This window comes from Fukomys damarensis, unplaced genomic scaffold (genome assembly GCF_012274545.1).
Source record: "Fukomys damarensis isolate Sample0158 unplaced genomic scaffold, DMR_v1.0_HiC HiC_scaffold_30, whole genome shotgun sequence".
Lineage (NCBI taxonomy): Eukaryota > Metazoa > Chordata > Mammalia > Rodentia > Bathyergidae > Fukomys > Fukomys damarensis.
The window spans coordinates 67500570-67516980 of record NW_022900942.1 but is presented as its reverse complement, the minus strand read 5'-3'; the positions used below and the strand labels follow the sequence as shown (position 1 = coordinate 67516980).

At 55.8% G+C, this 16411-nt stretch overlaps 1 protein-coding gene across 1 annotated transcript in view; it reads right to left on the bottom strand.

Annotated features, from left to right (window-relative positions):
- Positions 1–2155: 2155 nt before the first annotated feature.
- Positions 2156–16411, bottom strand: part of Apcdd1 (APC down-regulated 1) — a 30033-nt gene continuing 15777 nt past the window's right edge. Inside the window, exons 5-6 of the mRNA XM_010639038.3 lie at positions 5444–5765; positions 2156–3993 (exon numbers count right to left, since the gene is read on the bottom strand). Of these exons, the coding sequence (XP_010637340.2) occupies positions 3545–3993; positions 5444–5765 (771 nt within the window). The 3' untranslated portion in view covers positions 2156–3544. The remainder of the gene's footprint in view (positions 3994–5443; positions 5766–16411) is intronic.

Genomic DNA, 16411 nt, shown 5'->3' with positions numbered 1-16411 from the left:
AAATGATCAGTTGCCAGCCTCTCCCACATGGAAAGTGATGCTTATGAAGATGGAAAGTGCTTCTGTGTCCCGGCCATTTGGATCTGAGCAGTCTGCCTGTGTTCAGTCCTCTCTTCCACCAGTCACACCGGCCAGGAGTGGCCGGCTGTGTGTCCCCGCCGCCTGTGGGTGCGTGACAGGCCATGTTAGGGGACGTGCACTGAAGACTGTGCCTGCCTAAGAGCTGCCTCCCAGACGGGCTGGTGCCAGGCACGACCCTGGCATGTGCTGGAAATGTGAAGGCTTCATCTGAAATGATGATTCTAGCTCATGTTCACTTGGTCCCTCTAAAAAAATCAGCTATCACGGAAAATAACTCAAAAGGCTAATCTAAAAGGGGATTATACGAAGAGCACCTCAAAAGTAGGCACCACCAAAGTGCAGGGAAACTGCCCGGGGCTGGTGCAGGGCTCTAGGGCTGGTGGCAGAAGCCTCTGTACCTTCGCCTGAGGGTCAGGAGGAAGTGGTTCCTGTGACCCAGAGGGCGGCTGTAGGGAAGGCGTGTCTGAGTGGAGTTGTGACTCTGACCGCCACCTGCTCCTCCTGCTTGGGGTCACCTGCTGTACCCCTTATAGTGGGCAAGGCTGCCGTCCTGGGGACAGTGGGTCTGGATGAGGCGGAGGAAGACAAGCCCCGCATTGCTAGCTGTTCTGTGGAGCACGGCCCTACCAGACAGCACCGCACCCTCACACTGCAGACAAACCCGCATATCTGAGCAGGCTGGCCCGGTTCGTACTGGCTGGAGACAGAAGGAATGGCTGGATGTGCGACTCAGTGCAAACACCGGGAAAGGTAATGCGGAGGCCGGTGAGTGCGTGTGGATGCATCCGGAGGAAGCTGTGCCTGGGCGTGATGAGCCAGGCCTGGACAGAAGTAGGGTGCTAGCGTGCAGCAGTGGTCTAAGAGAAGGGGGCGTCAGGGCACACACATTTCCACCTGAAGGCTCCTGTCCCGAGTGTCCTGTGGTCCACTTTGTCTAAAGGCCACCGTGGAGTGCACCGAAGATCTGCAGTCTGACCTCAGGTGTTCAAATATTTGTCAGTTGAAACCGCAGTGTCACGTGTTTGCTTGTGAGGAGCCCATCCAAAGGCGCCTCAGGCCAGGAATTCCCTTTTTGAGCCCAGGGTCAGCCTGAATGTTAGCCTAAAAGTCTTGATTACATCCACATTTTACTGTCATAAAGAGCAGCTTTCTGACCCAGGCCCTGGCCAGCCCACTGACCCTGAAGGAAGCCTGGTGCTGTGGCCACCACGTCTCCAGAAGTTCACCTGTTGGACGCTGACTCCTCAGTGTGGCAGGGACAGAAGGTGGAGCCTGGCTTGGAGCCCTGGTGGATGGATCAACAGCTTTCTCGTTGGAGTGAGTGCCGACCCTCATGGGGCAGGACCAGTCATCACGAGGACGTTACAGAGCACGTCAGCCCGTCCTCCTCCTTTCTGCCACAGCTGGAAGCAGCACTGGGCTCTGTCCAGTTACAGGGCCCTGACCTTGGATTTCCCTATCTCCAGAACTGTGAGCCAGATAAACCGCTCTTTGTACATCTCTGAATATCAACGTTGTTACAGCGATGGACTCAGACACACAGCTGCAGCAGGCCAGAGAAGTCTGCAAGAGCACCCTGCACTTCATGACTCTTCTGGTCCTGGCATCCACAAGCAGCACCACCTGCCTCTGACCCAGGGGAGGCCTCCACTCTTGCAGCCTGTGGTGTCACAGCATGAGCAGGCTCATTCTAGAACATTCCAGAACCAGCCCTACCTCCGACTCTCAAGCCTGCATGAGCAGAGAGGGATGGCTGTTTCCCCAAGGTGGTGGGAAGTCACTGTGACCACTGCTGTGGATGCCTGGGGACCTAATTTTAGAGACCTTGGCCAGTGCTAACACTACATAACTGAGCGCAGAAGAGCACAGCTGGGCGTCTCAGCGCCAAGTACAAGCCCGTGTCAGTGATTGGTGAACAGACTGTGCCGGCCCTGGGCTGCAATGATCTGTGTCAGAGGAGGTGGCGTGATGTCTGCGGTCATCCCCGAGACACAAATAGACACACACACTCTGTGTACGGTTCCTATGTATTCGACATATGTGTGTAGCATACTAGAAAAAAGTAAGATGGTTAAGTCTAGGTGGGTGTCAGTAAGCTTTACAAATCTATTACTCTTAGGATGAATCACTGAGGAATTCTTTCACAATGAATTCAGTTTTTCATGTGATTTTATTACTTCCCTTAAAGCAAGTATCAGTATTAAATAGATTCACATATAAAATGTAGTTTTTGAAATTATTTTTGACCTCTGTTTATTAAACCTGGCAGAAATTAAGTTAGCATCTCATTTGGTATAGACGCCTCAGGTATGCACACTGAGGCAGAACAGACCCTGAACAGAAGCACTTCATTCTCAGCGCCACAGTTATATCAGAGCCCGGCCCATGGCTCTGCCCGGCCCACATCTACTCTGGCGACAGGCTCTTGGCCACCCCCGCTTCCCCCTCCTGGTCTCTACCAGCAATGGCAGCACCGAACAGTGGCCCTGAGGCTCAAGGTCAGGACACGGCCAGGTTGAAGGCAGGAAGGAAACTGATTCAAGCTGCACACCCAGGTGTGAAGACTTAATGAAACCTTACCACACCTCAGGGCGGGAGCTGGGGTCGCTCTGCCCCCACCCTGACAGTCGGAGGGAGCCTGACGGGCCCCACAGAGGAGACCCTGCCATGAGTGGGGCCTCCTGAACGTGGCTGCCGCTCCCCACCCAGCCACTGGACGCTTTTGCTATTTCCCCACTCACCTGGTCCCCCAGAGGGTACATGAAGCTGCCTGCTTGCATCCCATCCTCACTCAAACCAACAAATAGCAAACACCTCATCTCAACACTGCAAACCAGTGATGTAAAAATAGTTTAAATTACTTTGGAACTTTAATTACAGAAACTTTTCCACACAACACTCCTGAAAGTTGTGATTCTCTCCCGTTTCTCTGAAGAGGCCCCGGATGCACCCTGCACCCCTCCTATGTACATGTCTACACCCACATCACCACTTTAGCAGTGCAGGCACCTTGACGGCAGCCCCAAACCAACTGTGCACCAGGTTCCAGGCTGTGACCCCTGGAGACTAAGACCCCAAGGAGCACGGAGGCAGCTACAGTCAGAAAGCAGGAAAGGTCGAGCTTTGCACAGGCTCTTCTAAGCTCAACTCTCAGAAATCTAATCATTAAGAGGACCCAGGGCTCACCCCAAGGCCTCCACCAGACGCACCAGCCGAAACTCTGAGGACTTAAAGTGCAATTACTGCTGCGAACTCACTGGGGCCAGAGATCGGGCTGGACAGAGTTCAAAGCAGAAACTTCAAACGGGGCTGCTCATGACTCAGGGCGGGAAGGGAGGGAGGGGAAAAGGACTGACAGCTCTCAGGCATTCAAGTGCATCAAAGAATCAGTGTCTCTTCTTTCCATAAAGAAAATCTGTACATGGTAGGAATCTTGGTTCAGAAAAATAGAACTTCCTAAGAACTAGCTGGGCCCTCCCCAGTACGGCAGAGTCAGGAGACTGGCGAGGGCGGCCAGCAGCACGGGCTGCGCTCTGCTTCCTGGTGCCTGGCTGTGCTGTTCGCCCCCACCATCCGCAGAGAGGTCCTCGGCTCTGGGAGAGGAGGAGGCGCACTGGACGAGCGGCATCTGGTAGGACGTGGCCCTCTTCTCTGGCCGGTCCGGGCTGGACCCATCGCTGGGCCGCTGGCCATTGAAGAGCAGGTAGCGCCCCCGGGCGTCCTGCTCCATCTTGAAGATCTCATACTCTGTGTGGGGCAGCTTGATGCCCAGTGCCATGCAGCCGTTGGTGTGTGTGACGTCCTGCTGCACGCCCACCTGCCAGGAGCCCTCGGCCCCACACTCGTTACCATTGAAGACGTTGAGCAGAGAGGCTGTGGCCGTGTCCATGGGGGTCACCTTCATGTGATTCACTGCAGAGGGGAGAGGAGTCTGTGATGCCGGAGAGAAGGCGGACACACCCGCTGGGGGTTCTCACCTCGCCGGCCACATGGGCTTCAGGTGCGGGCCGGCAGCTTCGCATCTGCACCCGCCACCCACAGATCAGTAAGGCTGGAAAGCAAACTGCTCTGCTCCAGACCTGTGCACACTGCGGGTGTCTACCCAAGGGACAGTGCACCGGTCTACACGGCTGACACTGCACGGGCAGGTACGGTCACCTAGAGAAGACTCACAGTGCACCGTACACACAGGGCTGTGCGAGGGCAGACAAACGCTGCGCCCCTCGGCCACCTCCCTGGGAAGGGAGCTCACTCCTGCAGGTATGAAGGGCACTGTGCTGTGAGTGTGGCCAGAAAACAGGCTGCGGGCGGGGCCACCCTGCGGGGCATTAAACATCAGCGCAGTGCTCCCTGCCAGTGCATCTGATGACAACGACGACGGCTCTTTAGGATGCAAAACTGTGCAACAGAAACTGGAATTCTATTTTGTGAAAAGGTTTGCGGCATCTAAGTTTTGCTGCCCAAAATCTCGGTTAGTCAGCATTCTCACAAATCAATACTGACACATAACTCAGGCATCTACAATGTGCCCCAAGCAAAAAAGTACGAGTGAGCAGACTGGATGGAAATCCGAGCCAGTGCAGAGGTGGCTTATTACCATATCCTATCCCTTCATCCACACTGTTCACACTCAGCAAGATGCCAGCAGCTCAGCACTGTGTCCAGGACCCCTGTAGGTCCCTGGGGGCCACACTGTGAGCCTCTCAGCCTGGGCCTGGTGAACGCTCCAGAGATGCCCTCTGTTGGGCACGGTCCTCCCACTGCCCCAGCAGGAGGGTGTGCAGCCCTTGGGTTTGTCTGCACTGACCCAGATGTCCTACCGATGGACTGCAGTGTCACCTGGGGCACCACTCCCAGGGCCTTGGCTGTCCTCTGCTTGGTGTGACCAGGCTGACACTAGTTCACAAAGATGCTCAAGCTTAAAAGCAAAACAATCCCAGCAACCACCGCCCTCCTGAGAAAAGGACACAGCTAACCTCCCGCTACTGCTTCCCTCACCACTGCCTGTGACAACTGCTCAAGGGCAGGGCGAGCTCTGGATGAAATGGACGCTAACACCCACTCTTTCTCCCCACTAGAAAGCACCCAGATGTGAGCTGCTGCAGCTGCCAGAGGCACTTGGGACACCACAGGCTGAGTGTCCGGCTGCCTGTGTGGCAGGGCCCCATGGTCCTGAGGCTGCAGGTGGAGATCCCAGGTCCCACTGAGGTAGGGGCTCCTGGGGTTTCAGAGGAGCAGAGCAGCTACACTCACTACTGCTTTCTCGTCCCAGCATCTAGGCAGAACAGAAGGTCTTTCCCTTGGCCCTGCCCTGCAATCTGCTCCCAAACTGTGTCTTGTGCTCCCTGGAGCCGTGGCCTACCTTTGAACACGAACTCTGTGCCGCCCACGACCCTGGAGGACAGCACCCCACGGCTGTAGCGGCCCCGGGCATAGATGATGAAGGTGGGGTGCTTGCACACAGGGTCCGAGTAGTGGTAGTAGTGGCCCTCCCAGGTGTTGTTATTGTCGTGGAAGATGAAGTGGCGCGTGAGGAAGAGGACTTCGGGGCGCACCTCGCAGCGCTGGCTCACCCACTCGCCGTGCAGGCCCACGGTCAGGTCTGCCTTTGGGGGCAGCAGCGGGGGGTGGTGCTCGTCCGAGCGGTGGATGATGCGACAAGCGATGCAGGTGTGGTCGTGGTTCTGCAGCAGGAAGAGACAGCCCCTGGGACCCTGGTCTTTACAAGAGACAGTGCACAGGGCTCCCCCACCCACCCCCAAGGGGCTCACGAGGGTCAGGGAGCAGCACACAGATCGCCAGCACTTGGGACTCCCAAGGCACATCTGGAGCCAGTTCGCTCTGTAGTGTGCGGTATGTGTGCGTGACACACACACACACACACACACACACACACACACACACACACAGCATACACAGGTGCTTGAGCGACAGCAGGGCTGGCAGGCACATCTCCTGGGCTGCACACTAGAATCCTATTGGGTTTCAGAACACCTGCTGGATGTTTGATTTTAGAAAGAAAGGGTGGCAACTCTGCACCCACAGGACAGCGACTGTTGGGAATCCTGTGGGTAGGCACTGGAGACGCTGTGGAGAAACTGGAACCCTTGTGTCCCCTGTGGGAAAGAACGGCACAGTCACTAAACGATACAGCTTGCTGGCCCCTCAAAGTGTAAGCGCAGAACTGCCATGTGGTCCAGGTAAAGCAGGCAGCAGGGACCCAGATGGGCACATGAGCACAGTGGCCCTGGCAGCAGGGAAGAGGAAGCATCCCGAGTCCTGTCCACAAGCAAAGGAGGAAGCACCTGCAGTGTGGCCTGAGGGGACAGACGCCCGGCACAGGCTTGGGTGGATGCACCCTGGGGACCGAGTACTGGGTGAAGAAACCATTACAGAATGATGTGCACCATCTGACCTCACCTACAGGCAGTGGAACTCACACAGGAAGTAGCCCAGTGGCCACCAGGGGCTGGGGGTGGGCGGTGGAGGAGCTGGTGCTCTCGGGGCAGAGCTTCACTCTTGCAAGATGGTGGGTTCTGGGGGTGGACAGTGGCGGTGCTGGCACAATGAGAATGTAACTGATGGCAATGAACCGACCCCGAAACATGGGCAGGATTTTCCTGCAATTGTATTTTTGAATTAAAAAATTATGAGGCACATTAAAGAAAAAAAGAAAGGGCAGCCTCCTACAGCTATGGGTGAAGTCTGCAGCAATGGCAGGGACCGGGCAAGGAGGGCTGGAGAGGTAGGGTGGAGACTCTGGGGAGGTGCAGGGTGCAGAGGCACAGGCCAGCCTCAGGGCTCCCCCCAGACCCCTGCTTCCCCACATTGCAGAAAGCCCAAGTGTGGACATCGGGAGAGCCAGGTCTGAACATGGGGCCAACCCTGCACTGCTTGTTTCGCCCGGAGCAGGGAGTGTCCCACGGCTGGTGCCAGCCCAAGGGGCTCACGGCTGCTGCCCACCAGAACCACACGGCCACACCAACTTGCATGCCCAGCCCAGTGTGGCCTCAGCCCTGGACACAGGCTGGCGGCTGTCACCCTGGGTGGGCACACGCTTGATCTCCAGCGTGTTCCTGGAGCCAGAAGTCCCCGTCACCAGGGTGTGGGCTCAGCACGAGGTGAGAAGCTTGGAGCTGCGATTTCTGAGAAGGAAAGGTTCCTTCACCGTGGAGCTCATGGCTTGCAGGGGGTAATCTCAGATGGATGCTGTGGGCAGCAGAGGCCACATCCATGTGGGTCTGAGGCTTCCAATGAGGCCTGAGCCTGCAGTCAGCAGGGAGTGAGGGCCGGGGAGGCAGACCATGGGTCATAGGCCCAGCAGGTCCTGAGGGCCACGGCTCGGCTCCCAGACTCACAGCCGCCAGCCCAGAGGAAGCTGCCCTCTTCTCTCCTTTCCTTTCACACGGCCTCCGTCATCAGAGACTGTGAGACAGCCAGCAGACAGGAACCGGCAGGTGGCTCCCACATCGGCGCCCATCAGGTCTGCAGGCCCCAGGAAGGACCCCTGTGTGTGCCCCGCCCAAGAGACACACATCCAGCCACCAAGTCACGAGCAGAACAGAGTGAGGAGCCTGGACCCAGCCACTGTGTGGCGGAGGCCCCAGACTCCTGCAGCTGTATGGTCCAGGACGGCTAGGTAATGTGATGCCTGTGCCAGGCCCAGCAAGGACCCACCATCTGCACCAAAGCTCTCTGCCACCCTGGCTGCCAGCCCCGTACAGTCTGAGGGACCCAGACCAGACAAGGACACACATCGCCAGGGGTTCTTGTACTGGCACCAAGGCTGGGCAGCAACCGATTCCTGGCTAAGTGCCATGGCCAGCATGGCCAGCAAGGGCAGAGCAGCACCAAGAGCCTGTGCTCTGGTAGGCGGCAGGGGTGGAGCCGCAGGACCCAAGTGGCCCACAGGAACTGATCGCCGGCCTTGTGTGGGTCCTGCTCACAGCCTCCCTACCTCTCCCTGCCCTGCCCCTGCCTGGGCCTGAGATCCCAAATTGGGGAGCTCCAAAGCATTAGCTGTCAGTTCCCAGGTGAGCACCTCGATCCCAGAAGAGGGGTGGTTTCCCTCAGATAACAGCATCTGCTCAGGAAAAGCTCAGAGAGCTGCTTGGATGGGAAACAAGCAACCTCAGCTCCTAGCGCCAATGCCTTGGACAATGCTGCAGATCAAGTGCGCCCCTGAGGAATTGCCCCCCCGGACCAGCTTAAGTGTACAGCTCTGTGGCATCAGAACACACAGCACTGTGCAGTCACGCTGCTGTCTCCAGAGCCTTCTCCTCCCCTACTGACTTCGGCACCGGGAGCACCACCCGCCGCCTGCTGTCTCCCCAAATCTGACCATGCTAAGCACCTCACAGGGTGGGTCTACAGAGACAGTGTATCTCATCAGCAGTCTTTGGGGTCCACATCCACAGCAGATGCCAGGGCTTCCCTTAAGCTGAATCATACTCTGCTGCGCGTACACACAGCTCCTCCTGTTTATCCCACTGTCCATAGAGAGGCTCTTCAAGTGCTTCTGCCGTGACCATGGCATATGAGTATTAATATTTGAGTGTCTGCTTTGGTCTTGTGGGGTATAATCCCAGAAGCAGAAAGCTGGATCGTATGGCCCATCTACAATAAATGCCTTGAGGAACAGCACGCTGTTTGCTGTCGTGGATGCCCCACTTCTACCAACAAAGCATGGGGTCCCAGCTCCCCCATGTCCTCACCAACACTTGTTATTTTCGTCTTTTCTTCTAAGCATCCTGATGGGGGACCTGGCATCCCATGGTGGTTAGTTTGCATTTTCCTCAGGATCTGTGACATGGAGCGCCTTTCTGTGTGCTTACTGACCATCCGTGTATCCTTTTGCATTTTTCAATTTTGTCGTCATTGTTGACTAAGTTACTTTCTGAGACAACTCTTTACCACCAAGAAACCAAAGGGAAAATAAACAAGGGAGGTCCTTTTGGCTTGTTTGTGGATACCGTCAGCAAGGAGGAGGTTTTAGACAGTTTGTAAGAAGATATTCACGGTTTTGTAAACGTGAAGTTTAACAATTTTCCTTAAATTCTTACAATCTTTGGCTTGGATAGAAATTTTAAGAGACCTACAGGAACAACTCCAGGGAAGCAGAGTAAAGCTTATGCACTGTGCCGTATCGACTCTAAAGCTTCTCTTCTCTCGTGTGCTTTTCTTACAGCCGTTCAAGAGTGATAAACGGGAAGAGAAGTACACGTGATGTTCTTACACGTGCAAAGTGATTTGCAATAGGAAATATCATGTTCTTTACGAAATTATTTTTTATTCTTTGGGCCCAGGTTTGGGCACCTGATTCTCATCTCATCCGGTCTTTCCCAGGCTCACGGCTTTGGCTTCCACACCAGTCCACTTCCTGATCGCAGAAAGGACTTTCTGTGCATGGACCTGAAGGTTAAGGGCAGAGGGACGAGAATGTGCTTCCTCTTTGCTACACGGAGAAGCGTTAGCTCAGGGGTCAGAAATCATAGCTCAGTGATGGAGGCAGAGCCCTTGCCGGCCTTGTGAGCGGCCCCAGTTTCGCTCACCAGCATCACACACACACACCCTGCAACTTGGAGAGGAGAAAAAAGATCCCTAGTCACCTCCAAAAAGAAAACCAAATCTTACACTTCTGAAGTGAGCAGCACTGCTGGCAAGGAGTGGGGTTTGCCTCTTCTGCTCCCCAGTTCCTCAGGGCTCCCTGGCACCCAGTTCAACACAGCAGCTCGTGCATCAGAACACCGCTGCTGAGGGCCCACAACCCCCACCTGGGCTGCCCAACCTCTGGAGAGCTGGGGTCCCTTGTCTAGTGAAGACCAACAAAGTGCAGACAGAGGAACCTGGCTCATGACCTCGAGCCACAGCAGACCGAGGACCATACTTGGGGCCCAGGAATTGCCTAGGGCACCCCTGACCCTGAGGCTCAGGCCAAGGTCCTGTGAGAACCATCCCCCAATGGGCCCCAGCCTGGGAGGTCGTCTTCTGGGCCTATGACTGACAGGGATTCTCCAGCTCTCTCCTTTTCCTGCCAGTATTTATTTCTGGAGGGCTGGTGTGTCAACAACATCTGCTGATCGCGTCCACTTGTTTCTGTCCTCTTCCCAGAATGGAAGGAATGGCCACGAGGCTGGCCGCACACAGAGGGGCCTCAGAGGCAGGCCGGGGATCGCACACCCCCACAGGGCAGCTTCCTAGAAGAAAAGTTTTGTTTGGGAAGAAAACAGAACAGAGAATGGGAACTTCCTTTCCGAGGTTTTGCCCCAGGGGATCAAGATCAAGGTCAGAAAGAGCCTGTGAGGGCAGGCAGCTGGGTCTGAGCCTCGTTTGCATCTGCAGGACAGGGCTCCTCCTGCTGCTGCATGTCCTCCCATGCACCCTTCTGGGGTCCTCTTGGTGCCTTCCCCGCTCAGAGGCCAGGACTCACTGGACAGTCCCCGCTCACCACTCAGGCCTCCAGGCAGAGCACTGCGACCTCAGCCGCCATGAGGCTCCTGAGGGGGACAGCTGCCGGGATGAGGGTGTGGAGGGCGTTTCCAGGGTGTGTGTGGGGGAGGTGGCTTCTATCCACCCATGGGTGACCTCCTGTGGGATCTGGGACTCTGGAGTCTGTTATCCTGGGCTCATTCTGATCACCTAACGGGGTCAGGAAGACTCTACTGTCCTGGGATGTGGGGTGACCAGCTGTGGCCTCCAAGATTATGTCTCTAGAATGTCACAGGTACAGACGTGGGTGGTGGGTGGTGTCTGTCTACCCCGCTGCACGGGACCGAATGTCTGCGGCCTCTAGAAATTCCTGTGCTGAAATCCTAACCCCAGCACAAGGGGCTTGGGAGGTGGGGCCTGGAGAGGGGATTGGGTTAGGAGGGTGGAGACACGTGAAGGGATCAGTGCCCTTAAAAAAGAGGGGTGCTCTCCGGCTGTTTTCCCGCTCCCCATGGATGGAATGAAGAGAAGGCTGTGTGCTCCCTGGAAGAGAGCCACCTCCAGACCCCGTGTGCCCGCAGCCCCTACTCAGCCCCCAGCTCCAGGGTCTGGGGCATAAGTGTCTGCTGCGTGGATCCCACGCCAGCCAAGACACCTCAGTTCAGCTCTGCTCTCTGAACAGGTGCAGCCAGTGCACAGGAGCCCAACAACACTTGGTCACCCTTGCAGGAGGTGGTGCAGGGGACTCAGAGAGAGTTACAGGCATGCTGCAGAGTGACCATCAGGCAGGGGCCTGGGCCAGCAGGGTGAGGGCAGAAGGGCAAACGGCAGACTGACGCGTCCCGGCTGCTATGGCTTGAATGCATCCCACAGAAGTCTGTGTTAGAAACCCAGTCCCCAAATCCGCGACAATGGCGGTCAAGGAGGGACCGTCGGGAGGCCATCAGTGTTGGACAAGGTCATGGAGTGGGCCCTGCAATGCAGTCAGTGCTTTCTGAGGAGGAAGAGGGACCCCCACTAGCACACTTCCTGTCTCAGCCTGGCTGCTCTTTGCCACCCTAAGATGCAGCAAGGCCTCACCAGATGCCAACGCCATGCTCTTGGGCTTTAGCCCCCAGAACCCTGAGCTCAGCAAACTTCTACTACTATAAATTTCCAGTCTTGGACATTTTGTTACAGCATCAGAAAACAGCCTCAAGCCCTGGGTTTGCCACTGCCTCCTGGACACTTCGGGGAAGCAAGTCAACAGAATACCATCTCCTAGGGATAAGCAGGGGCCCTTGGTGGACAAAGGAGTAGCATAGCACTTCTGCAATCAGGTTTACCAAGAAGTTTAGAGCCTGGGAAGGGAGGTTCCCAAAGCCGTTCCCGCCCTCACAAACATCAGTGACCCCACGGGAATTCCAGGATGCCTGCATCACAGGCAGATGGACTCAACATTCACATACAAAGGACCCTGGAGTGCCTCCTTCTGCAGAAATAACTTTACAATTGTTTGCAGCACGAATTTTGCATTTCTTTTCACTTGATTGCTTCTTCAACTGCTAGAAATTATCTTTCATTTAAACTGAAGCTAATTTAAAGAATTAAATTAGATCCATGGTGAATCCCAACGACCCTGTTTTGCCCCACTTCTTTGCCCTTTTTTCTTCCCTGCTGCTTGCAACAGGGAAGGGAGGCCGCTTTCCAAATGGCCGGGTTCCTACCTGGTGGGGTTTCCCTCTGCCCCTCAGCGGGCCCACTCTTGCCTTGTAAGGGATGAAATGTTTACCACTTGCATCATCCCTGTCAACACATCTTTCCTGGTCTGCTACTTCCTTAAATAAAGCAACCTACAGGGGAGAACATGGGTCGGGATCTGGATCTGCAGCACAAGTGCCTGCCAGCAGCCTGCACACAGCAGGTGTGGGACCCTCCCAGCTTCGGCCCACAAACATCCACAAGAGCAATACTTTGTCAGAGCCCGGCTCCACCCCCGCAGCCTGCTCTCTGGCCACACATCTCCGGCCCTCCACTCTACCATCTCCTCCATCACCTACCACCTCTGCAAACCCCTGTCCTTTCCCTACACTGGCAGGAAGAGGAAGGACCAGCATTGGGCTCACTCCCTACCTAGTGAACCCAGGACGCATTTGGACCTGCCACACAGCCTGTACCTTGCAGCAGGGCCACCTAATCCAAAGTCCTTCTGATGTCACCGAGGTTAAGAAGTCCCTGGCTCGCTCATATTTTTCATGTCCTCAGCCTTCTATATCTGTGCATTTTGTATTTGAAGATTTATCCAACCAAGGATTAAAATACTGGGAAAAAAGTGTGTCTGTGCTGAACACGTACAGACACTGGTCTTGGTCATTACTCCCTACCCCACACAGTACAACTATTCCCATGGTGTTGGCATTGCACCAGGTGTGCTGTCCCCCAGGATGGGTTCAAGTACATGGGAGGACGTGTGCAGGTCCCACACAAACTGTACTGTTTTACAGTAAGGACTTGAGCACCCAGACTTTGGTACCTGTAGGCCCTAGGACTATCCCACGGATACTGAGGGACGACAGAGCAGGACCAGAGCTGCAGCCTCCCTGTGCACAGCAGCGCTCCTCTGCAGGGGAGCTGCAGGTTTGCTGTGGCAGTGGTTTCAAGATGTGCAGCACTGGGAAAGCTGGCTGGTTTTCAGACAACCCTTCAGCTGAATCAGAGCAGGATTTTGGAGGAAGACCAATTCCGTGTGCTTGCAGGTTGGATTCCAGGATGCTGGTTTTCTGAAGATAGTGGAGATCGTTGCTGTCATTACCACTCGATTCTGTCACCATGAAGAATGAACTCATCCTTCAACTGCAGGCCTCTGGAGACTCCAGGCAGAGGCTGGGGCTGCCAGGGGTGAAGTTCCCCTTGGGCAAAGCATCTTCTTTCAGCTGCCTTGATTTTTGTTCAAGAAAGTGGCCAATTTCCTCTAGAACTCCCCCCATACCTGATTCTCTGCAAACATAATTTATTTGCCAATGGACTTGGAACCTCATGGCAAAGCAGCATAAAGCTTAGAAAAACACGTTGACCTGCAGCTTCTATTTTTACACGGTATCCTGTTTCCACAGGGTGAGGCTGGTGGTTTCAAACTCAATTTAGCATTTAAACTAATGGTCTTTGTGGACCAGCAATTAGGGAGGAGGCCCCACCCTCCGGGTAGCTTGCGCTCTCGGACAGAAGATGCTCTTGGTGCTGGTGCTGCTTCTCATCCTGTGTCGGGGCCGCAGGGCCTGCTGTGCCCGGGGTCTGGGAAGACACTGCAGCAAGTCCAGATGCTGGCCCCAGAGCTGTCCTGGCAAGGACCCAAAAGCTTCCCGAGACTCCACAGCACACTGGGGGCCAAGAGGTACACAGCGAGGGGCAACAGAAGAACGGCCCCTTCCCCTCGGAGCCACGTGCCTCGGGCAGCCCCAGCCGTTCTGCCTGTAGCCACAGCGGCCAGGTGCTCAGGCCAGGCCCTGTCCGCCGTGGCCGCTGCATTCCTGGGACCAGGCTGTGGCTGCTCTTTTGCTAAATTTTCATTTTGTGTGGCGACATGGTTTAGGTACTGTGAGATCATGGGACAGACTTTGGGAGGTACAAAGAACGAAGCAAAGCTTCAGCCACTGCTCCCTCAGCAGGGACGACGAGTGCCTGTGCCCTCCAAAACGCAGGCTCCTCCCTTCCTCTCTTAACATCAGGTTCGCACACACAAGACCAGGTGCTGATGCTATTCCACACCTTTCTTTATCTGCTTTTTATTTAGTGCGCCCCAGAGAGCACCAAGTGCCCTGTTTCCAGAATCAGGACTTCAGGCCTGTTTCCAAAGAATCCAGGTAAATATCCCCACAGCTGCCTCAGCAGAGCAGGGAGCAGAAACGGGAGGAAATGCTCACAGCCCAGCCTCCTTCGGCACTCTGACCCCGTGTCCCCAGGCCCCTGGCACCCGCATCCTCTGCCGGAAGGGCAGCTCACTCTCTCACTCTCACTCCAGGGCAGCGTCTTGATGGCATTCCACAGTCCACCTTGGACTTCTACCCTTTCACAGGAAAGAAAAACTGACGCCCCTTGAGGTTAAGTAACTACCAGTCACCCAGCTAATGACAGCAGAACTGGATCCCAGGACTGGCTCCATTTCCAAAGTCCATATGCTGGCCAACTTATGCAGATGATGGTAAAAAGAAATTAAAAGAGAGAAAGACAACTCGGGGTGGAGTGCAACTGCAGGACAGAACACTTGCCCAGGAAGCCTGAAGCCCTGGGTTTGATCCCCAGCATTGCAAATAAAATAGCCTCAAGCTTTTTGCTCATAAAATAATTAAAAGGTCATCCATTGACTGCCACCCTCAATTTCCAGGCCCAGTTTTAAGAAGAGCTTTCAAGATATTTCTCTCCAGGGGCCTCATGAGTGTCACGACACAGGTGGGCCGAGTGAGGGACCTGGCCACCGGGAGGTCCTCATCCCGATGGACAGTGGGGTGCCGAGCTCAGCAGCTCTGTGGTGATCTGTGGGGCGTGAGAGCGGGGCTGGAGGCGCAGCAGAGAGTTGGGGGTGCAGGGACCGGGAGGAAACGGTGGTTAGGATTCACCCTTGTTTACTTCGGTGCTGAAAGGGCTTAATCTCCAGGAGCCGCGTGCTGATGAGGAGACGCACCTGACCCTGGTGGTGCAGACGGCTGCGAAGGTCCGGTGCGGGCCAGGCTCACCCTGTCTGCTGCGCTGCTCACCAGGGACTCCACTGGAGGGACTCGGGGTGGGGGCGCAGGTCTCCCGGGTTGCGGGGTGACAGGTGGCAGGGCTCTTGGCTCAGGTGGCTCCTTTTACTCCCGACAGCTGCACCTCCCACCCCTGAGGCTGGGGAAGCTGCCAACTACCTTCAGAGCTGCCCCAGAAGGGTATGACAGCACGTCCCCTCCTACCACCTCCACCGTGATTCCAGAGGCGCAGCCCGGCTGAGGGTTCAGCGCTGGCTTTGGACGCTGCTCCGCGTTGCAAGACCCCCCCCGCTCCATTGCACCTGGAAGCCCACACACAACTCATCCATTCCTGAGAACCGGGACCCAGAGCCAGACCACACCCCTCCCAGGTTCGTCCTGTGACCAGGTACTCCTGCTTGGGCTTCTTCCCTCACCCACCATGCGAGGAGGACACTGGGGACAGGCTACAGCCACGAGGACTGGGCACAAGAGCCTGCCTGCCAAAGTCACCTGTGCCTCTTGGTGCCCCTGACGCTTCCAAGGCGAGGACAGGGACCTGGCTCCTACTCTGGGAAGACCCCAGGGTGGCAGTGAGAATATTCCCAGTGCTGGGGCAGGGGGCACTGGGTCAGGGCTCCGTCAAGACACGGCCCTGACCTGGACAGGACTTCCCTAGAGGAAGCAGCCTCTGCCAAGCGGGCTCCCTCTGCAGGTTTTCCCCTTTTATAATAAAGGCCACTTTCATCCAAGCACTCACAGTAACAGATAAGAAGAAAGTAACGCTGAGCAGTCTTTGGAGAGGAAGTTCTCAGAGATATCTCAACAGGCTGAGTGAGCTCAAAGGGCTACTAAGAAAACAGATTTTGAAAAAACTGAAGATACCAGCAAACAAAACTCAGCCAGGGCTCTGCAGCGAGAGTGTCAAGAGAGACAAGTGCCCACCCTGCAGGGCTGGCTCTGTCTGCTCCCCCAGCCCAAGGTCACAAGCTTCTTAGGTGGAAACTGCAGAGCTCCAACCTGGCCTGATGCTGGACCTGGGGAAGGAAAGGCCGCATGCTTTCCAAACAGCTACAAAGGAACATGATCAGGTTTGAACTGTTTCCTGGGTCCAGGTCCACCCTTCCACGTCACTTAGGGGAACGGAAAGAACCGGGCCAGGATGAGAATGATGTGGGTCGAGTGTGGGCAGTCAAGCCTGCACC